The sequence below is a fragment of the Falco rusticolus genome, chromosome 8 (genome assembly GCF_015220075.1).
Source record: "Falco rusticolus isolate bFalRus1 chromosome 8, bFalRus1.pri, whole genome shotgun sequence".
NCBI classification, from domain to species: Eukaryota; Metazoa; Chordata; class Aves; order Falconiformes; family Falconidae; genus Falco; species Falco rusticolus.
Window position 1 is genome coordinate 65,222,856 of NC_051194.1, and position 22,344 is coordinate 65,245,199.

Here is a 22,344-nt window from a genome sequence, read left to right on the forward strand (position 1 = left end):
TGTATTACAATACATGTTTCTTATAATAAACATATCACAAACTCCACTGTGATTCCCTTCTATCCATCTACAGAAACATATTATTCTATCACAGTCATATTTAATGAACACTTACATAAGCTCCCATTTTGGTAAGGACATAAAAAATGAATTAGAAAACCGCTGTCCTCAAAAAATCAGAACTACAACTGCAACTGGGCGTTAGAAACAGGTACAAGTATTTTGCCAGAACGCTCTTGGCTGCACAGCTCCACAGTACAGAGAAACAGAAACTTCTACAAGGTACAAAACTGACAGACAGAAAGAAACAAAACACTGTCTGGACAGTGATTAATTTACATCATCAGCTCAAGCAGAGCCTTCTTCCAATTCCAGTTCTTGGGTAATTTAATTGCAAGCTTAAGCAGCCAGACATGCATTCCAACATTAAAACATAAATGCTGACATATTCTATATGTGGGATTTAGGTTGCCAGCCTTATTAGACAAACTTTAGTCATGCAGAACAACTTGGGTAACATACTTCTTCCCTGCCCACTCTGGCTCACTAGTAATAACCAGTCTAAAAAAACCCTTTTTTTTTTTAGATACCAGCAACAAAGTTAGTTATGTGAAAATGATGGGAGAAAGCCTTACCACGGTGAAGTCAAACATGATTGACAAAACTCTCGTAAATTTTCATTATACCATATGTGCACAGTGAGCTCGTTCCTTATCGAAAAGGTCACATCCATTTCAGTTGCTGTCAAAAAAAGGTAAAAGACATAGCACATCTGCTCCAAAAAGCCTCCTCTAAGTCATTTTAAGCCTTAAATTATCTTCTGTGCCTTTTCAAGCATCAGAAAGGTCAGCTGACAAGCATTCTTTCTGCAATTACTACAGTGAAACTGTGCTTTGCAGATACAAAATTGCTGAAGACAAACAATTAGGGCAGTGTGAATGAAAATACAACACTGAAAATAGACACTAAAGTTTTGAAAAATATTTTACAGCTGATGTTTTCATTGTATTGCACAGAGAAGTTGTAGAGAGCTATAGAAGTCAGGTGACTAGAGAAAAATTTAAGTCCTGTTTGCCTCACAGTGTCTAAGAACTAGAATAAACCACAATTGTACACTTGTAGCTAAATTCTCCTGTTAGCAGTTCATGCAATGAATGAAACAGAAGAGTTAAGATGATCAAGAATGTGGAAGGAGACATTTATCTTCTGTATAGGAAAAAAGTACTCCTCTACTTTACTTACAGGATTTGGGAAACAATAGAGAAATTATCATGCAGCCCTAAATACAGCAAAACACATGTTATTTTTTCTATTCTAAAGACTCACCACACTTAAAAATATATATATACACACACACACACACACAGAGACTAGCCATAGAAACGTTACCTTAGTCTCTCAGCACCAGTCTCCTTATAAACAACTTCATGTAGTCATCCTACACTAAACCTAAAACATTCTCTTGTCAGGATCCTGTGTGATAACCCACTCTAGTGTAAACAATAGTCTTGTCCTCCTTTTGCATCAGTTCATATGCAGGAACTCTTCCTATGCTAGTTTGTCTGCAACTCATTTCTTTACTTACAAAAACATTTCCATGCAAAGTACTTTCCATGTAACCCTACCTCTCCCAAACTCCTTGGTTCACAGTTTTCGTTTGTGAAGTAAATTAAATCTAGAAAGACTTAATTAAAGCTAGAAAATGCATAGTAAAAAATGGAGCATAAAACAAAACCAAACCAAAACAAATCTAACAGGAAACTAACACTTGCAAAATCACAACTAAGGGACACTCAGTGCTAAGTACTAAAAATGAGCAGCAAGGAGTAATCTTGAAACAGAATTTGTGTGAGAAGAAAACCAAACCTACCAAACAAACCATCAAAAAAAAAAACCACCACACTACCAAAAGACCCTCAAGCACACACTATAGAACACAACTGCCTATGTTCTACTGAGAAAGATCGCTACCTTACCTGCAAAGGAAAGAAATGCATATGGGAACAGTTCTAGAAATACAAACTGTAGATTCTAAGCAGCTTCTCATTTTCAAGCTCTAAAATCGTCACTTGATAGAAATAAATGTCTGTTATATTATGAAAAAAGCCATTAAAAAAATTAAGTCCTCTATCAAATCCAGACTGATAGAACACCAGTATTACGTATTTCTCATTGCACTGTCTCCTACAACTGTAATTCACACAAAAGGTTAATTAATTAATTATGTAACCTAAATTTCCAAACTTCCTTTCTTCTACCCTAAATACTGCCAAAGAGCTGTAACCTAAAGGATCTTCTGCTGAAGTAATGAAATCATCATTCTAATTTTTCCAACTTCCAGACAGTAAAGCCTTCATCTCCGGAAAGTAAAGTCTAAGTTAATGAAACTGAGGTGACAGATTCCTGCCCCCCCTCCATACACTTACTTAAACATCCACAAACTCTTACATGCGTAGAATTTTCAAATTTATCTCAATGTACTTCAATTTCAGCTAAAATTGTGTCATATTGCTGATTTTTTTAAAATGTTACAGAAGAATACAAAGTTCCACTGTAAACTTACAAAATGCCAGTGTTAAAATTTTAAAAAAAATAATTATGAGCATTAGGATATATTCCTTTATTGCAAGATGCCATAGATTTCGTATGTGTGACTCAGATGCATCATTCACATTTAAGATGTATGGTTTTCAAGGATAAAGTTAATTCTGATTGATATTCTGGTCTTGCTTTTCCAATGCAAGTTCCTAGACTTAAAAAAGCAAATTGAACAATAAATACAGTTACAGGAATCATCACTGATCTCACCACTACTCATCAAGATGGCACAACTTCAGAACACATCTGTTCTGCTTGATCTAGTGTAGTACAGGGGGCAATCAAGCCCTGCACACAAAACATGAAAAGGACTCAAGCCACACACAGAGGCTACTTGCTATTCACAGGTAAAGCAAAGTAGCATCAGGAATCCAGAAACAAGATCTGCTTCAACTTACAGAGTCAAAACTGCTCGTACTATAGCTGCCTTTACTACTTCTGCCTGTCACTTTATGGGAAACAACTTGCCTTATTCCATGTTGTGCATCACAGCATTATTTCAGTATCAATCATTTTCAATCTCACACTTGCTTTCTGAAAGTTAGAAAGGGATTTTAAGAACTGCAATGAACAATCTCAGCAAATGAGAAGAAAACACTGTTATTTTATATTGAGATTAGACAGACCATGCAAGTCAAAATTTCTACACGTAAGAAATAACACATGATCTTGACCACCATAATTCTGTACAACACAGTTCACTAAGAGCTACCTTAACATCAGCTATCCATAGTTGACCCAATTGATTAAGGTAACTATGCTATAAAAACCTATGCTCATAACCAATCCTACTAACTTCACTAGGATTCCTCCAGAGCAAGAAGTTACATGGCCTTTGTTGGACCATCTCCTCTGCAGAAAACCAGCAAAGAAACAGTGCATCTAAAGAAAGCACAACCCTTTTTAATCACCTTTTTAGAAGCTCTCATGAAATTCTGAAATTCACCTTACCATATAACTGGCATTCTGTGGCCTATCACATGGAAGTATATGTTACTTCCCTGTGAAATAACTATGAGAATTAGAACATTAGTAAACTACTGTAACTACCACCCCAGGTTCCCCTTTTGTCTTGATATGAGTTTAATAATTAACCTTTTACTGTTGAATAGTTAAACACGGTGCATATAGTTTACACAGTCCTTATTCTGCTATTAAACCAATTTTAAAACAGAATAGGGACTGTCCAGTTTTAAGGAATAACTAGTTAATATTTTAGTGTAAAGTGGTGAATTTTTCATGCAATTTTAAGTAGTGAGGAGCACTAATTTACTAACATATGGGGGAATGTTTCTTGCAGGGATGGTGGTGGGGCTTTTTTTTACCTGAAATTTAAAGTCTTTTTCTGGGGCTAAACTTTGCACACTATCTCTTTAGGAATATAACGCAAACCTAGCACAAGTAACTTAAATGCACCATATCTTTTATGCACCCTGTTAGACAAGACCTTCCACAATCATTTTCAGTTATCTAAGCTACAGCTCAGTAAACCCACTCACCCACAAACAACAACAAAAACAAGAACAGCGTTCCGTAGGTATAGCAACTGAAATGCACAGCCCTGTATCCCCTCCCCAACAACACAGAAACAAGAGCAAGATGTTAAAACGCATACTACTTTTTTCATGCATATTTTATACTAATAGCCTGAACAAAATTCGAAGGTTTTTATCAAATACTGCCCTAATGTACCTTCAGAAAGCAGGAGTCTTTCACAACTACGAAGAATTACAGAATTAGCAGGCAGTACTGAAAAAATCCATGCAGATAGCTTCATGGGTACCCTTCCTCCAGTTTGTTTGGTGTGGAGGGAGGAACGGAATTATTTATACATGGTCAATTTTACAATGTTCTAGATTTTCTTACATACTTTCTTACACTCAACAAAACAACTGCAGAAATTCTCACCAAGGACTTCAGCCATAATCTCATCGTAAACAGAGAAACTCTGAGGTTTCATTTGTAATACTAAATAGTTTTCCTGCTATAAAAACAAACTTCAAAATCAGTTGGTAGAACGGCGTTTTTCCTTCCCTCAAGTCTCCCAAGTAAATTTACCTTTGGAAAAAGTTCAGAGATAGCCTTATATGCAAATATGTCAAAGCCTTACATTAATGCTTTTTGCAATATTCATCTTCTTCAGCAAATACTATATATTATGTCAAACTGAAATAGATCCACATGAATTATACTAAATATAAATGGCTTCCTTACTCTTTTACAGGTAAGTCACACTGCCCATCTAAGTAACAGTTATGATCTTATACTTTTTCCTTATATTGGCAATACAGCAAGTTCAGTTCATTCTCTTCAAACACATTATCAAAAATTTTTAATCAAAACCTGAGTTCAATTAAACAGCCTGTTAAAAGCATCACTCTCCCTATGTAATTGTGCTGATAGGAATCAGCAGCATTTACCAAAGTTCAAGCACCAGGCACCTGAAATTGTTAGATTACACATTTTTGATGTAAGGAATATATTTATCTAATGCCTTTCATACAGCATGCTTCACAAAACACGTGCGATCCTTCAAGAGCAACTTAGAAGGTTTAGAAATATGGAGGTTATTGGAATGCAGACAGCGGACCTACAGAGAGAGCACTGAGTAACTTCTCAAAAAGTAGGGCTGATCAGGTATAAAGCCAAAACAAAACAAACCCCAAAACCACCACAACAACAAAACACCAGCAAACCAAAACCAATCCACATGTCCACATGTGACTACTTCTGTACACGAGAAAACTTTTCTGAACAAAACACAAATCCAGACCTAACACCCTGGTACTTGCAATTATGTGCAGATTTGCAAGTTAAGATGCTTATGCAATAATTGTTTCTTATCAGTGAGCAGCAGGAGTTTCATACTCGAGGGGAAATCCTCATGCTTTTTGCCTTATCTGCCAGCTATCCAATTGGCACACTGAAAAGACTTTTGTAACCAGATTTTAACAAATTTGTTTCCTAGTCAGTTCTGTTTTATTTTAATAACTAAAACAAAAATTTTGTAACTTCATTCTCCTGCAATAAAAAGTAAATGCTAATAAAAACCTTTTTCCATAGATGTGATGCATATGCTTAAACATGCAGAATTTACTTATAGCAACATTATGCATTTCAGAAAGCTATAAAGTCTGCATTCACAAAGAGATAATTATCACAATCTATTCAAAGTCAACACACATTACTAAAGCAGAATGGCAAAATGCCCCAATAGTTCATAGAAATAGCAATAAAGTAACTGCTACTGGAATTCTGCACAAAGTCAGTATATGCAGGAAAAATACTCTATCAAAAGCTACGCATTGGCATATGAATTTGAAATACCTCAAAACTTGATAAAGCTGAAAACTCTTTTAATGGTGATTAAGGTACCCTCATCAGCATGATAGTGTTAATTTAAGATCTGTTTCCTCCTCTCTCACAAGACCAAAAATTTATTAACAAAATAATTTATCAAATACAGTCTCTGGTGAGTTACAGTCACAGAAGTATCATCAGTAGAGAAAAGCAGATGACCATCATACCCATGCACATCTCCACCACCCAAATGTGGTAATGTTCCTACAAAGTGTTTCAGTAAAATGACAAGCAGCAGTGCTGAAGAAGCTCTCTCCTAGCAGCTGGCAAAAAACCCCAACAAAACTCCCACACCCCCACTGACCAACAGATCATTTTAAAGCTTTCTGCATTTATTAGATGAAATTAGAGGCAGCCCACTCTTTACTTCAGTTTCCTTGAACTTCCTCTTACTTGTCTTATGAGCCCAGTGTTCTCCTTTAGCATGGACCAATACCTGCAAGTCTGAGAAAAAGGGCACAAAGGAAATAAAAAACAACCTTTGAACATTTGGTTAATTATACATTGCTAAATAAAGGGGGTGGGGGGAACAACACACAAAACACCCTGTGACAATCAGCACAATACTTGATTACACAATTTCAGCAACATCAATGCCAATCAGTATTGGCTGCTAACCCCTAACTCAGTCTGCAGTCCTTAATCCAATTAAGACTGTGCACAACAAATGTGCAATACCACTCTTGCGCATTTATTTTTCTGCCTTAACATCATGAGTTTTATGCAATTTAAATATTTAAGTAGCTAGGGGAAAAAAGAGTAAAGTCATGAACAAAGTTAATTTATAAACATTATTATGGAATTTATTAGAGCATCTTCAACCATTTTCCTAAAAATTCCAGTTTGGGAATTAAGTTTGGGCTAACTTGCCAAGCTAAAAAATGGACATGAAACGCTAACATTTTAATTTCAGTTAAAAAGGGCAATTAGCCCTTTTTTTTCAGTTTTGCAACGTAAACTGTAAAAATTAAGTGCTAGAAACCATAGTAGACTTCTAGCTAACTGAAAGGAATTAACCTATAAAGATGAAAAAAGCAAAGCATGTACTCTCTCACAAAGTTTAGTGCAGTGCTTGATAGAACACAAGGTATGTGTGTATAATGCATCTGCCATTTGAATGATTTAAACACCCAGATGCTTCAAAAACATTTTTCCATGGTTGAAGTGACTGTAACAATCTACTAAAGTTTCATTTCTGTATGTACAAAGAATGACTGCATACGTATTTTCACCACTGATGCAGAAAACGTGCACATTCTGTGATGGTCAGTTATTCTCACTAGGACTACTATAAATCTTAAAAGAACTACAATGCATATCCCAAGACCACTCAGCACCTGCACAAGCAAAAGGGCATCTCAGTTATTTCTGCAATTGGTCCCTTGGAGACTTGTCAACAATAAGCTGCGCCTAGACTGTTCACATTCCAGCAATTGGCTGGATGGACCAGGCAAATATTCAGCGCAAATTATTTAAAAATTTTTATTTGCTGTCTCAAGTTCTAACGCTGATTATGGTGAGGAGAAAGAAAATCTTGTTCTCTCCTTCTCTCCCAAACAAAAAAAAAGAAAGCTAGGAAGTTCTTTTATTCCCCAGATAATGAGAGGCTTCCCAAACTCACCTGGCATTTACAGTAACCTGGGTGAAGGCAAAGTTGAAAAGTCACAGCACATGAAACAAGCCTTGGCAGGTGCACAGATGTAAGCAAACAGAAGAGGTAGTAGCCTGCTACTAGCCATCCTGTTCACTAGAGAATCATGAAATGCATGTGACAGTTATGATTTAAAGGAAGGACTGCTGTCACAGAATGTCTATGAAAATAAAGAGCACAGAAATAGAGCTTATGAATGCTTAGCTTAAATGAGTTCGCTATTTTAGGTATTCCTTTCCTACTTATATTCAACTTAGCCTCCAGCTCAGGATTCCCATCTCTGTACTTCCATAGGTAACACTGAACTGTTTAAGAGATGTTTCATTAAGCTCTTGCTACTCTGACATGGCAAGAATCATGCTGCAAGTTGCTTATGTGAAGTAAGCTACTAGAATGGCTCAGGTGAAGTCCGACTAAAACACCACTTTGTTCTGTGATCTTCCCAAGAAATTGCCACAAATACGGTTTAATAACTTCCAGAAACTTAAGGATGTTACTATTTGAAACTATTGCACAGGTGCAACGTTGAAGACAGACTATCAGGTATGGTGGCTTGTCAGTTACATAATTATCAAATAGAGGGGACGCATAATTAACAATCTAGAAGCAGCTCTGGAACCTCAGCAATTTTGTCTAAGGCCTGCTCTATGGTAAGAAGAGGAAACAAGCAGCTAAAAAAAAATATTTAAAATCCATGCACATAAGGAGCTAGTCATTTTTCCATTCCACATCCAAACCCCCTTCACTCTCCTCTGTGCCCGTATTTAGCTCACATCTCTATGCTGTTCTGGCTCAACCGACCATCTTTAAGAGAAAAAAGAAAAAAGCAATGGAAAGTTCTCCACCGTCACACACAGAGAAACATGAGCTTTTACTAGGATAAAGTCTTTGTCAGCATGCCTTAAATTTCTATGTACAAGGGCACATTATTATAACTTAAACTCCTCCATTCTTGTGGAATTTCACTACAGTAAATGGACTTTAACCAACGATCTATCTCACTGCTGTTACTAAAATATAAGACTTGAAAAAAATATTAACACCCTCTTTTACTCTTATACTATCACTGTTGTACAAAGACAGACTTGTACTGTCAAGACTGGGTTCAACTACAAACACATTAGTTCTGTCTACTTGAAGTACACATACATATTTTAGCAAAGCAACATGGTTATAACAGAAGCCTGGAAATTCAGACTTTATCCCGAATTCTGCAGAATATAAATCTTAGCACTGACTTTGCTGCCTAAACTCCCAAATTACCAAACTCTGATTTAGTGTTTAACTATACGTTAAACAAGTACATACACAAAGTTTAGGTCAAGCTGACCCACCCTCTCCAGTCATCAGAACTGATGAATTAACAGACTTCTAATCAAGGGAGTCAACCTTGGGAAACAAAGAACAGATAACGATAAGAACACCATTACCTAAATTATGCAGAAAGAAGCCTTCAAGTGAGAAAGTTCTGGCTGCAAGAGAAGACAAGCTGATAAGGTGTTGCAATCCACAGAAAATTAGTTCAAAGCAGGAGAAAGATAATTGTGGTAACGGGATATCAAAACCTCCAACTCAAACAATAACCAACCTATGCGAATAAAAAGGAAATAAATGAAGCCATGAAGGAAAAAAACCCATACAGATTTTACACATATTTCACCTCATTATCTTTCAACCCAATAGCTTCTCAGCTAAATAATCGTTAAAAATCAGATCATTCTTTTAAACTTTCTCACTATCTTTCCAGATAGATGTAGAATAATTCCCCCACCGAAAATGGGTCCAGGAAAGACAGAAGAGGGAAGACCCTAAATATGATTACATTTTAAAGCTCAAACTACTAAACATAGAGAATAGAAATGGAAAAAAATCCCAGAAGTATCAACATTGCCCTGCATGATTCAGCAAACTGCAGTCATGTAGCCTGCACAAATGTCCACGTCATACATTTAACTTAAATATTCACAGGAACAGTAACGTATAACTATTTAAAGAATCCATTAACCATATACAAACGCAGACACTAATATGGAAGATCTAACCTGATCAGTTTTCTGAAGAATCACAGTAAGTAAAACAAAAACATAGCAAGATTGGCTAAATTATGGAGATTACACACAAGAACACAGACGACTTATTTCTGGATTGCAAAATTCACTGCTAGTCTAACATGTGTATAATTTATACAATATAAAATGAGATGTCATTAATTAATCTGTCCTGTAGAAAAATAATGCAGATTATGCAGAAAGCAGGAATTCCTGAAATAGTGTTTTAAACAGGTTTGAATGCTCCAACTATCACCATCAGATCCTGTGCTGAACAGTATTATGCAGCCAGGGAACTTGGCATTTTCAAAGTAATGGTATTCAGTATTGAGAGAAAAATAAACAAATAGTTACCACTTTGCAATAATTATTCACTTGACATTTTGTGTCACTACCCTAGTGGGATCTCCTTCCAAATGTCTCTGGCTCTCTATTTTCACACAAAAAGAAGTTAAGAATTTTGAACCATAAAATCCGTATTGCTCTACAGAACCACACTAGGAGGTGAAAGTGGCAGATCTGACATAGACAGCGGGCAGCAGGGGCAAGCTGGACTGTCTGCAGAAGAACAGAAAACAATCAAGACCAAAAAGGTCACTTGACAATGATAGGTCTGTCTTTTACAAATCATCTGAATTGTGATTATGAATAAAATACCTGCTGAAGTAGATAACCATAAGTCATTTTTATTCCCATGAACATTTTCAAATAGAATCCATAGCATGGGAAACACAGGATCTCAGAGGAAAAGGGTATCTCACAGTGACAGAGTAATGTTGCTGTGGAGTTCAGCCTAGTCCTTCATCAGGGTACATGAGATCCAAATTACGCTACACTGGCATTAAATGAAAAGACACAGATTATAGTTTAAAAGTAGCAACACAGTTTGTTAGACAAATATGTTATATGTTCCATGACCACATAATGTATTATTCTTAAAACACTATAAATGAAAATAAATGTCACACATTAAACATCTGTAGCACACCACCTCTATCTTCTTTGGCTCTACCGAAAGCAGAATATAAAAGAGTCTGTGCCCAAATTCATTATATTTGACAAAAAACCTAACACTAACACAAGAATGACTAATGGCCACACAGCAGTTTCCCTTGCAATACAAAACTTTTACTATGATTGACAGCCTGCAGTATGTGTTGGAACAGTTTGCAAACTCTATACTATTTTACCAAGCTCCTGATCAAGGCTTACATGTTCTCCTCTCTGTGGTATTGCTGGCAATACAGAATTTTGTTTTACAGTAGGGTTTTACTAGATAACTATATTTTATTTCATCAGAAGTGCCCCTCTACCTCTTGACCTTATATTTCTAGTTTAGAAACTGCAGTCCGAGTACAAAATACAAAAAAGGAGACCAAGTCATGCTATACATCTGTCCTGTGGCTAAAGCTTTTTCTTAAAAAAAAGTTGTATTATTTGTTTTGTTATTAGAACCATGAATTATCCAAGCCAAGGCGCAGAGAGAAAAATTCAACCAGCTTGCTGGTTTAGCTACACTTAGTTAAACAAACATGAACTCAGAATACTTTCTTACTCTTAAAAAAAACTTTGCACCCATCTGGACACATAGTGAAATGTAAGAAATTCCATTTAAATGTAAGAAAAAACTTGTTCAGCATGAGGGCGTTTGAACATTAGAACAATTACTCAGTGAGGTTGCAAAGTCTCCATCTTTGAATATGCTCAAAATCTAACTGGACAACATCTCAAGGTGCCTGCTCTAGTTGGCCCTGCTTTGAGCAAAGGGGTTAGATCACCAGAGGTCCCTTTCAACCTCAACCATCCCGCAATTCAGGTTTTCTTAAATGTCTACTTTTGCCAAAGATGATGACAAAAAAAAGGTTCAAGAAGAAACAGATCATTGGGATAATACCTGACACCTGCAAATCTTTCTTAAAAGTCATCATCTCTATTTTTTAGTTTTACAGCCTACATGAAACATGTGAACAATTTACACAACCCAGAAACTAATGTTTTCTTGAAAACAACTCTGCATGAAATTTTAGCTACTACAAGCAAATAACTGCAAAGGAAACACTGTGGAAAACAGCATTAAATAAGAATTACTTCTCACAACTATTCTATTTAGAAATGAAAATAACTGACTGAAGTAGCAAGTCAAACTGTACTACTGATGACTATCTCTGCTCAAATGAATTTCCTGTGAGAAGAGTCACAGAACTTCTTAAAGGACCATTCCTATGGCACAGATGTCCTTCACTAGGAGTCAGCTGGAGAAGCCTCCAGTTTCCCTTCCTGATACTAGTTCATATCTTAATGTAAGGGAACAAGCATAAGGAAAATTAATGGAAGCTAAAATTAGTTTTCTGTCCAGACAAGTGTTTGAGTGAACACATCACCCTGGTCTTTAAAGATTCTAAACTCCTGTAAAACTGCTCAGGAAGGAGCCAAACAACTCTGTCCCTCCTCATACAGAAAACAAGGAGTATCACAGGAAGTTTGCAGGTAACAGGCTCAAAAACAGAACAGAGGCATGATTTATTCACACAGCACATAAAGCATGGTGCTTATTGCCAAAAAACACGGCAGATGCAAAAACCATACACAGGCTCAAAGGCTTTTAAAAATTAAGTATAGCCATGCAATAAAAATCCATCCAAAACATCATCCCCACTGAGAGACTGGGAGAGCTGACCTAAGGAGTAACCCTATACGCTTGCCTAGAAGAGAGTGTAATAATAAAGCACCTGCTGTCAAATACTGCTTAGCTGTGGGAAATAAGCAGGACTTGAAACAATGGTCCTGTCACCTACCAGGATCCAAGAGCTTTAGGCTTCAAGAGAGAATTGCAGATTAGCCCAGTATGGCTGTTCCTGTGAAAAACATGTCTTTGCACTGCCCCAAAAAACAAAACCCCAAACCAAACAGAAACAGTAAACTAAGATGACTGCTCCAGCACATCACTTCTACAAAATAGAGGTGAAACTATCCATATAATATAATATCCATATAATAAAATATCCATATACTATCCATAAAATATTTAGCTCCCTAATGCTGCCTGAGAAGATAATCTGCTTCTCCACCTTTCATAGCCTTTTTTTTAAAACCATGCAAAGAAACCAATGTGGACTAAAGACAGATCTTTCCCATCATTACTGTAATTTAAGCAGGACTGACTTTTTTATTTAAATGACAAAAGGCTTCCAATGACTTATAAATGGCTACTAATACAAAGCTGGAAGAAAAGTAACCTACAATTTCTGGAAAAAAAAGATGCAGTATTTCAGTATTTCAAATATGTATTAAGATATTGAGCCAAGAAACAAGCAAACAACCAGCCCCAAAATCACACCAAACCCAAAACAACCCCACAACCCTTTCCTGTAATCTCAAACCTGAAAATAGTTCACGTAACTGTCAGTCACACAGCTCCCTACTCCAAAAAACAATCATGAAGAGCATACCACTATAAATACAGTTCAACACTAGAAAGGATATTATATACGCTGGCACAGAAGAGCAGTACCTATAATGCATCTCACAATCTGATAATCCAAAACGCTTATCAACAAATTTCTGGAAACATGGGCTTCTCAAAGCTGTTCAAGAAAATCCTGCCACCTTCCTCTAACCTAGCAACATAAGCAGGAATCCCAGCAAATCATAACTAGGATGGCTAGATACAGACTAGCATAACTGTACCCTTGAACACTTAATCTTTTCAGTAATTATCACCACTATTAATAGTACAAAAAAACCCCCAACCAAACGCAGCAATTGAATAAACCACAAAAAGTACTTATTATTTGTACATGGAGCCACAATGACCTTCCCTTCCTAAAGGGCATACCACATTTTTTACACAAGATACAAAATTAATTTTCTTTACGTTTGTTCTTTCTGCATACTATTCATTTCTTCAGACTGACACTGTCATTATGGTGAAGTTTCCATCTCAAAAAACAGGTTGCAGCAAGACTGTAAGCCCCCTCGAAATTATGCAGACTCACTTATTTGGTGAAGATACAGCTTCAAAAAGCTTCCTATATTCCCAAAACATCACATCCCTCATATCTGCAGTCTTGTTTTTAAAAGAAAGAGTATGGTCCATGCTGAAAGACAAGGAAATTTAGGAAGCAAAACATTAAGCAGCCTCACGGTAGAGTGAGTCTATCAACTGCACACAGTTTTTCCTACTTGGTAGTTTTGACGTACTTGGCAGGGGGGAAAACAGCTACCCAAAACCTTGCTAAAACTTGAAAGCAATAGCATATTTGGAAACAAATCCTGCCAAGTGCACTCTTCTGCTACAAATCTGTTTGACTGCAGTAGGTCACACAAAGTCCATATTCTGTGATCAGAACTGAATGCTCATGTTGACAGACTCAGCAATTCCAGTAAAGTATGGCTTCATGCATAAATAATCAAGGCATGCTTCCAAGCACCACAAAGAAAAGAAAACAAACAACAACCAAAAAAAGTAAACCCAGGACTTTATATTTGTCCTTCAAAAAACAAAACCAAGGTGTCTGGTACCAAACACATCCATGGGTCCCCAATTTTTTTTTTTTCTGAGGAAAACAGAAACAACCTTCAGCAACACCAGACTCTGAACGCATACCCATTAACTTTCAGTCACAATAAGAAAGAAGAAATACTTCACAGGTATCTATCTGACAGAACTTCATCCTCTATAGGACAGAGATTTAGGCACCTCACAAATAAAGAAGCCCTCCTGCAATTCCACCCTGCATACATTACAGAAACAAAGGTGTCTCCCCTCAACCTGACACTGCATCTGCAGAGAAGACACTGCTCTGAGTCTTGCAGACTATCTCACAGTGAAAAACACTGACTGCTGAAACCAGACAGAGGCAGTCTGGATTAAACAGATGGCACTCCATTTAGAACAGTTTCACTGTTAGCAACATGATAATGGCATTCCTCCTGGAACTCTTCTCATGCGCTCCCTATAAAAAAGCCCTGAAAACCAGAAGCAGCTTTACATCAGGGTATTAAAATAAAAAAAGGCACTACAGCCTGTCCTAAAAATCTGTCAGCATAACGCCATAACCCAGTGTTTTTTTCTCATTCTTGTAAGAGATCTAAGAATTCAAGCCTTCATAACTCACTGAGCAGTTAACTTTTACCAGTCTCTTTTCGGGTGAAGGGGACCACGTACTCAACCTTGAGGAACAGAAAAAATAATTACCCAGACACCAACGCAATCGACCCTTCACAATTACACAGCCACACCAGGAGAAACGCCGACCCCCCCGCGGCAGGTACTCCACGGCCCCAAGCACCTGGCTCGCGCAAATCGCGGCTGCCCGTAGGACTCCGAACTGCCGCTCACCGTGCAGCGCCGTTCCAGGGTCCCGGGGCGCCCCTCCGCCGCGCCTGCGGAAACAAACAGCGAGGCCCTTTTACGATGTGTCCGCTGAACGCCAGCGAGCTGCTCCCGGTGCCCGTCGGGCCTGCCAGCACCTCCGGCTCCCCCCACGGCTTCTTCCCCGCGGGAGGCAAGCCCCGCGACAGGCAACGGGAGGGCACTGCCCCGGGCCCCGCCGCCGCTCCGCCGCTCCTCGCCGCCAGGGCCGGGGCCGCGCGGGGCCGGGGATTACATAACGGCTAGGTACGGGATGCTGCCCCCGCCCGCCCCTCCGCGGCGCCGGGAGAGCCGCCGGCCGGGGTGTGGGGGAAGGGGAGGCCGAGCGGCAGCGGCGGCGAGGGCGGGAGGAGGTAGCGGCGACTCGCGCCCCCGCACACGCAGACCCTGCGGGATTCCGTCCCTGCTCGCGCACCCGGCAACGACCGGCGGGCAGCAGCCCACCAGCGAAAGCGGGAGCGCTTGGTGTCGGCCTAGGCCCCGCCCGCCGCCGCCACCCAACGGCTCCGGTACCGACTGCTATTGCCGCCGCCCCCTCACCCTTGTCTCCTCTGCTGCCACCTCCAGCCACTGCCAACCCCACAGCTCAACAACGCACCCGCCCATTGGGCCGCTCCCGCCCCCAACAAGCCCCGCGCTGATTGGCCACTTTCTCCTCCGCCTCTCCCTCCTCCTACCGTCCCCAGCTTCCCCGCCAGAGCTGGCGGTATCGCTCCGTGTGCGGGACCTGCTTGCCTGGCGACAGGAGGGCAGTGAGCCGCGGAGGGCTGGGGGGCGCACGCGCTGCCTTCCGCAAGCCAGCGGGAGCAACCGGAACGGAAGCTGCCTGGAACCCTCGTGGCTGGCTACGCTTCCTGGAGCGGCCGGTCCCTAGCGAGACTTCCGCTTCCGGGTGGCCGCTGCGTCCTGAAGGAGGGTCACGGAGCGGGCAGGTGTGGTGGGTCTGTCGGCGGGAGGGGCGGGGGCCGGGCGTCCTCTGGGACTCGTCGGCGCCGTTGCCCACCCTGGGAGCGCCTATGTGCGGGCTGGGCTCGGGAGGGGAGGGGGTGGTGGGGATGGTCGCCGCTCCGGCGGGTGCTGCTGAGCGTTTCTCCGCGCGCCGTTAGCCGAGCTTGCGCGCGCCCCGCCTTCCCCGCGGCCTCGGAGTGCCCTTTCGGCCCTTTTTTTGCCGGTCGCGCTGGCGGAGGGTTCTCGGCTGGTGCTGCAGGGCAGCCCGCTGGTCCTGACCCGCGGGCGCCAGTGTGCATGTGCGCATAAGCGCCTTTCTTGTAGGAAGGTAAGTACTGGTAGGAGAGAGGCCTTGGGGTTTTATGGTAAGGCTGTAGACCGGGGTGTGGGTTTGGGTAATGACCGCATTAGAGTTCTTCAGGTTTGCTTCTGCAAGAGAATCCTCTTTGCTGGCCTCTGCAGCTTGAGGTCTTCCAGAGTTACAGGCTTCAAAGCTGTGTTCTTTGCACCATTGCATTCCAGTCAATTCTTCTAAAAGTTAAGGACTTTAAATCTCTTCTTTGCTACCAGATATGTGTTAAAGTGGGAAAACTTGGCTCAAAGTCTCAGCAGCTTTGTGAAAACAGAGAATTAAAAGCCATCATGATTTTCTTCCAGTCACTCCTGATCTCACTGAAAATGCTCGCCTTCCCGCCTGCCTTGATCACTGTTTTTAATAAGAACCTTAACATTTTCATAGTTCTTTCAAGAGTGTATCTAAATAACGCCTATGTTTCCCAGCCTCATGAAATGAGTAGTAAGGTGCATCTCCTTGTCCACTCATCTGCCTTGTACCTGTTTATCGCTACAGTTATGTTTGACTGAATAGGAGGCAACTTAAAAGGAGCTGTGGAGCTAAGTCTTTGTTTTTCATTTTTTTCTTCAGAGCTTCGTCATCATAGTTCTGCCATACCTAAATCAGAAATTTCAAAACTGGACTGTGAGCTTTTTGAGCTACTTTGAAAAGCCTGCAAGTTGACGGGCTCTGATGTTGTTAAAGTGCATTTATAGACATTGGAAACAATTGCTTTTCTGGCACAAAAAAATTACGTAACTGCTCATTAATGTAATGGTGGTGGTGACTTAAAACACAGTAATGCTTAAGTCTGCACGGTTTGCCTGTTGTGCTTAATCACCAGCTTCTGAAATGCAGCACAAAGTCTCTTAGCTCTTTGTTCTGCATTGTACTGTGTACAATGGAGAAGATGCTTCATGTGAAGTGTTATGTACTCTGGAATACCTCTTGTAACCTCCCTGTTTTTCCTGTACAGGGTATTGTTCTCTGCAAGTGTGTGAAAATAAGCTGATACTGTCCAAGAAATAAAAAAACTCTTTTCCTGTAGGTATGGGGCATGGAAATGAACATGGCCATGGCAAAATGGAACTCCCTGACTACAGGCAATGGAAGATAGAGGGTACTCCACTAGAGGAAGTCCAAGAGAGGCTAGCTAAACGGGGTCTTAGGGATCCGTGGGCTCGGTAAGTCCAAGAGCCTCAGAAACAGTCTGGATATCTCATCTTGTAGCATCAACCAGGCCTTGTCATTGCAGATTATTCTTTCTTCAATGAAACTAGTGAAAATGCATCTGGAATATACTAGACAGATTTTCAGTTAAGTCTTTGTTTACTTTTTTGCATGGAGGTCATGCCTTGCATTGCCTTGACCAGTCTTCGCATTTTGTAAGGCACTCTTGCACTTTGTGATGTTTGTGCCAGATCTGTTTCAGCATGAATGACCAATACCTCATCCACCAAAACACATAAGTAATATTACAAATTGACACATAAGTAAGCCTACCCCTTCTCAGGGAAGAGATTGTGTGCTCAGATCTTGCTGAAGTTGCTGGAACTTACATTGACTTTGAGAGTAGGAATAGCATTCCTCATATACAACAGGAGGCCTTTACTTGAAAAGAAGAAATGTACTAGCATACAATGTGGATTTTGATTCAACAGAGCATTTAATTTTGCTAAGCAGTGAATGATATAATGGAAGATAAGGTGAATGACATAATGGAAGATCAGATTTTTACCTCTTCAGTTGTCCCACTCAACAATGAAGAACACCACCTCTTTCTTCAGCTAGAGCAAATCTGGATCATTTAGGCAGATGTTAAAACAGGGCTTAAAGTATTTCTCCCACATAGTGAGTTGTGTAATACTTTGCTCAAGTAGTCTTTAATCTTGGGGAATAAAAACGCTAAATGATTTGTGCTGTGTAGTCTGGTTCTTCTGTAAGGGAAAAGCTGTATGAGGAAACTGTTCCAGAGGCCTTCATAGAAAAGGCTCTACTTCAAATAACTACAAGAAAAATGTAAGAGCAAACAGGTAACCTGTTAAAAAGTTGTTAACGTGCTATAACCTCTAGGTGGCTTTGGGTTTCACAGCACTTTTCCCCCTCCTTTGAAGCAGTTTTAAGGCTGTAAGCATGGAGTAAAACAGTTTTGATGATGACAAGAAGCATTTGACGTATGAGTCCTTAGGATTATCGTTACTGTTAAACTTTACAGGCCTGTGGCACATTTATTTTGCTTCTGTTTCTGTGGAGTGCAAGCCGTGTTAGCTTTTCTTGTTTTTCCCCTTTGCTTCAGACAAAATTGTTTACAGCAAGCAATAGGCTTATTCCCATTTTTAAAAAGGACACAGTTTAATATCACAAATTTAAACTAACCTTTTAGTGCATACAATTCCAAGTTCAGGTAGTGCTGGAAAACAGCAAACTGGAAAAGAGCTTGTTTAGTATTTTTTGCCCCTCCTAGATGAAAAAAATTAACAATTTTCTGGTGAAAGAAGGGGATTGAGCCAATTATTTGAGCAGTTGAAATAAGGAACAAAACCAAGCTCTTTAAGCATGAGATGATTCCTCCTGAACTTTCAAAATTTTATGTAAGGTAATACTTCAGTTCCGTAGAACAAGTATCAAGACAGTCTTTCTTAACAAAGGAGAAATTAAAGTATCAAGTTATTTGCTTCAGTAACCAGGAAGAAGATTCCATTGTTAATACCTTGCACTAGAATTCTTGAAAAACTAAACCTCTCTAGGGCTTCCCTCTTTGGTGTGTTAAGTTCCTTTTAACAGGGGATCAGCTTTCCACCTTTGTAGCAAATGCACATTAATGTACATATTCAATACAGCTCAAGTTGTGTGAGAGATGTCGTATTTGGAAACCTAAGCTTTTATCAATTAGCACCCTATACTAGCATCTAGAAGATGCTTTTCTGTGCCAATATGCCTTCATTGTGAGTCACAGAAACCACCTGCAGAAGGGGATTATCTATAAACATAAATACCTGACACCCCTCCTGGTTTAAAAAAAAATCTTCTCCTGAAATAACGATTCTGAATTTATTGCTTATTTCTGTGCAAATGTTTTTTTTCCTTCTCTTAAGGACTTTAAATTCTTAGAAGAAACATACTGTAGCTACCTGTAGAGATTACACTGGTTGTGCTACACATAAATACAGTCAGTTATAGCAATGGCTAACATTTCACTAATAACATAGGTTGAAAGCAGTAAGGCAAAACAATATAAATATTCTGTAAATTTTTAGCTAAACACAATCCTCTCAGCTTTTTTTTTTAATTGGTTTTAGTAGGTTTTTCTGACCCTAATATAGTTACATGTCATATTGTAAAACAGAAAGTGGGATGAGTTTTCTATGGCTGGAAAAACTTACCCTTTTAAGATCTAACTATGCTAGGTACTGTCTAGCACAGTGACTAGCCTTTGTAGTTACTCCATCCCGTGCATATGGTAGCGGGTTTTGATTTTGTTTCAGAGTGTGAACAGAAGACAACAATTACATAGGTTAGGGGAGGTGATTCTGCTACTATAGTTATGTTGTTGCCTAGTATTACTTGTGTCTCAAATTATATACACAAAGGGTTAGAGTTAGTATCACAAACTTCACTTGTGGCAACTCCTGTTACTTAAATGATACTGAAGTGATAGAAATGTTACAGTCTCAATGTATATCTAGCTGAAATACCTTCATCTTCCCCCTGCCCCCACCTCCCCAAACAAGAAGTTCCTGTTAATGTTTATCACAGTGGCTCCGCTGATCTTGTTTTATTCTTTTTGTTTTGTTTTTCTTCTAGTAATGAAGCCTGGAGATACATGGGTGGCTTTGCAAAACCTGTCACCTTAACAGAAGTCTTTACTAGGGGACTCAAGTGGGGATTTGCAGCTTTTGTCATAGCTCTTGGCATCGAATACACACTATTTCCTCCAAAGAAGAATGGAGGCCATCACTGAAGATCAAATATGACTACTTACTAATTAGTAAGCTGAAACATAGATAAGCCTGCTCACTCTGTACTTACATGCATATTAAAGTCTATCACAGGCAAAAACATGTTTCTTTGATTTTATTATACTTTTGTGGAAGGATCAAAACACATAGCCAGAGCAATTTACCTGACTTCAGTCTGGGGGGGAAAAAAAAAACAAAACAAGACAGACATAGGCTCTTGGTTTTACTGTACCATCCTTAAAAGAACAGGGGAACCTGTCAGCCCAGCTTTTTCAAGCTCTGCCAACATTCTATTAAATGAAAGTGTGAAGTGTGTTGCTTTTAAGAGAAATTGTATTAATTACACATTTGATAATTATTATTTGCTAGTAAGTGGTAATGAATGACTTGTCATTCTTAAAAGTATGGTTTGTTACTATTCACTCTTGCATCTCTAAATAAAAAGAACTATTACCTTACAGCTTTAAAAAGTATCCAAAACTGGTCCAAAGTGTATGAAAACAGCAAAGTTTATAATCATATTGAAGATTTAATTATTTTGGTGCATAGCGTCTGCCAAATTAATCTGCTGCATAATATCCACAAATTAAAAAGTACATTGCTGCCACATTTACTAGCAAAGTAGAATGTTTCACTCAGCAATAACTACCTAATCCTAATATGACTTCCAATATACTTGAATGTAACATGAAAAGAGAAAGAACAATCGTTTTTTTCTTTGTCCTAGTGTACTGAGTTGTAAATTTGTAGTCGTACAATTTATTTATTTTTTGCCCATAGTCTCTTCTAATAATTTGTTTCAGATTTTCTAATTTTTCCTTAAATTATCTAACAGCTTCTGGATTGAGGACTATAGTAGAAAAGGGCCTGTTGGCAGTGTACATCCTCTGCAGTGCTAGTGATTAGAATTGATCTAATACCCTATTGTAAATTTTATATACCATTAGCGACATAAGCTAAGGAGGGTATGCTGTCTCATTTTTCAGTGCAAGCAACAGGATATCTGTGACACTAAACAGAAAAACAAAATTAGACAATTGAGAAACTGTAAATGCCACTAGGCAATTACATAAGTGTACTTCCACAGTGAAGAAACTGGAAAGTTTAAATATTAATCAGGTCACAAATTGCAGGTTTACAAAAAACTTGAAGGTCCTACCAAAATACGTCTAAAATAATATACATATATATTCATATACAACCTTTTGGAGTGAGATTATAACAGCTTTATTTTCAGAGCCAGTAACAATCCGTTGTGGGAGTGTAGCTGTACTGTTCCATGGAGTTTGTCATCTCCGTATGGCATTGCTCAAGGCACTGTTCACAGGGCAAGCATTTTTCTCCTAAACTTTTCTTGCCTAATTCTTTCTCAAGCATCCCTATCCAGTTGCATCATTCCCTGAAAAGCAAAATCAAGAGCCTGCTGCAGAAGGTCTGTTGCACAAAACATTTCTGTGCTGTCCCTTGGGCCCCTCCGCCCAGAATGCACATATTCAAAGGCTGGCATTCACTGCCTGTTTTCTATCTGGGTCCAAGAGTAAACCTCTTGGATAACTGAATTTTAGATGGTTGTTCAGAAAAACAACACAGCTAGCATTACATGCAGGATTGGTGAATCCTGCAGTTGAGATACTTGCTTCTTACTTTAGCTGCTCTTTAATTTTAATTTAGTGTGTGGTACTTGTGTGCCAGCAGGCTGCTCCTTCCTCCCTCTCCACCCCTCAGCTCCAACTCTGTTGCAGCTGTCCCAGAAGCATAAGCCTTAAAAAAACCCCAACCAAACCAAAACACCAAAAACTTTTAAGCAGTAGTTCCTATCCCATTCAGTTTCCTGTTGGAAGTTTGTTTCCTTGTTCTTCTGTATGTACACATTGTGGTTTAACTCCAGCCAGCAACAAAGTACCACGCAGCTGCCCACTTTGCCTGCTCCTGCCCCAGTGGGGAGGAGGCTCAGGAACAAGGTGAAACTTGTGGGTTGAGATAAGAACAGTTTAATAATAAAATAGATACAAATAAAATAAAATAGTAACAACAACAATCGTAATGAAGAGAAAGAGAGGAATAAAACCCAG

The 22,344-nt window shown here is 39.3% G+C and overlaps 2 protein-coding genes across 11 annotated transcripts in view; one reads left to right on the plus strand and one right to left on the minus strand.

Annotated features, from left to right (window-relative positions):
* The window catches only part of LOC119152531 (protein FAM126B-like), a 73,702-nt gene extending 58,075 nt beyond the window's left edge, over nt 1–15,627 (minus strand). For 4 of the 9 annotated variants that reach the window (XR_005105800.1, XM_037397949.1, XM_037397948.1 and 1 more), the window contains exon 1: nt 14,999–15,537. The gene's annotated coding sequence lies outside the window, so the exon portion shown is untranslated. Of the gene's footprint in view, nt 1–14,854; nt 15,538–15,571 lie in introns of those variants that run through there. The other 5 variants (XM_037397943.1, XM_037397945.1, XM_037397947.1 and 2 more) reach the window with 5 other exon arrangements.
* Nucleotides 15,628–15,713: 86 nt separating this feature from the next.
* On the plus strand, nt 15,714–20,374 carry NDUFB3 (NADH:ubiquinone oxidoreductase subunit B3). 2 transcript variants are annotated; one of them, XM_037397951.1, is made up of 3 exons: nt 15,714–15,963; nt 17,362–17,497; nt 20,118–20,374. In XM_037397951.1, exons 2-3 carry the CDS (start codon nt 17,364–17,366, stop codon nt 20,272–20,274), a joined length of 291 nt encoding a protein of 96 aa, XP_037253848.1. In that variant the 5' UTR covers nt 15,714–15,963; nt 17,362–17,363; the 3' UTR covers nt 20,275–20,374. The 2 variants fall into 2 exon arrangements, with proteins under 2 accessions (XP_037253848.1, XP_037253849.1); XM_037397952.1 differs by lacking the exon at nt 15,714–15,963 and adding an exon at nt 16,124–16,307.
* Nucleotides 20,375–22,344: the final 1,970 nt, after the last annotated feature.

Coding starts and splice junctions, on each gene's coding strand:
- NDUFB3 (XM_037397951.1), top strand. CDS start 17,364: ATGGGGCATGGAAATGAACATGGCCATGGCAAAATGGAACTCCCTGAC. Junction 17,498..20,117: donor CTTAGGGATCCGTGGGCTCG/GTAAGTCCAAGA, acceptor TTTTTCTTCTAG/TAATGAAGCCTGGAGATACA.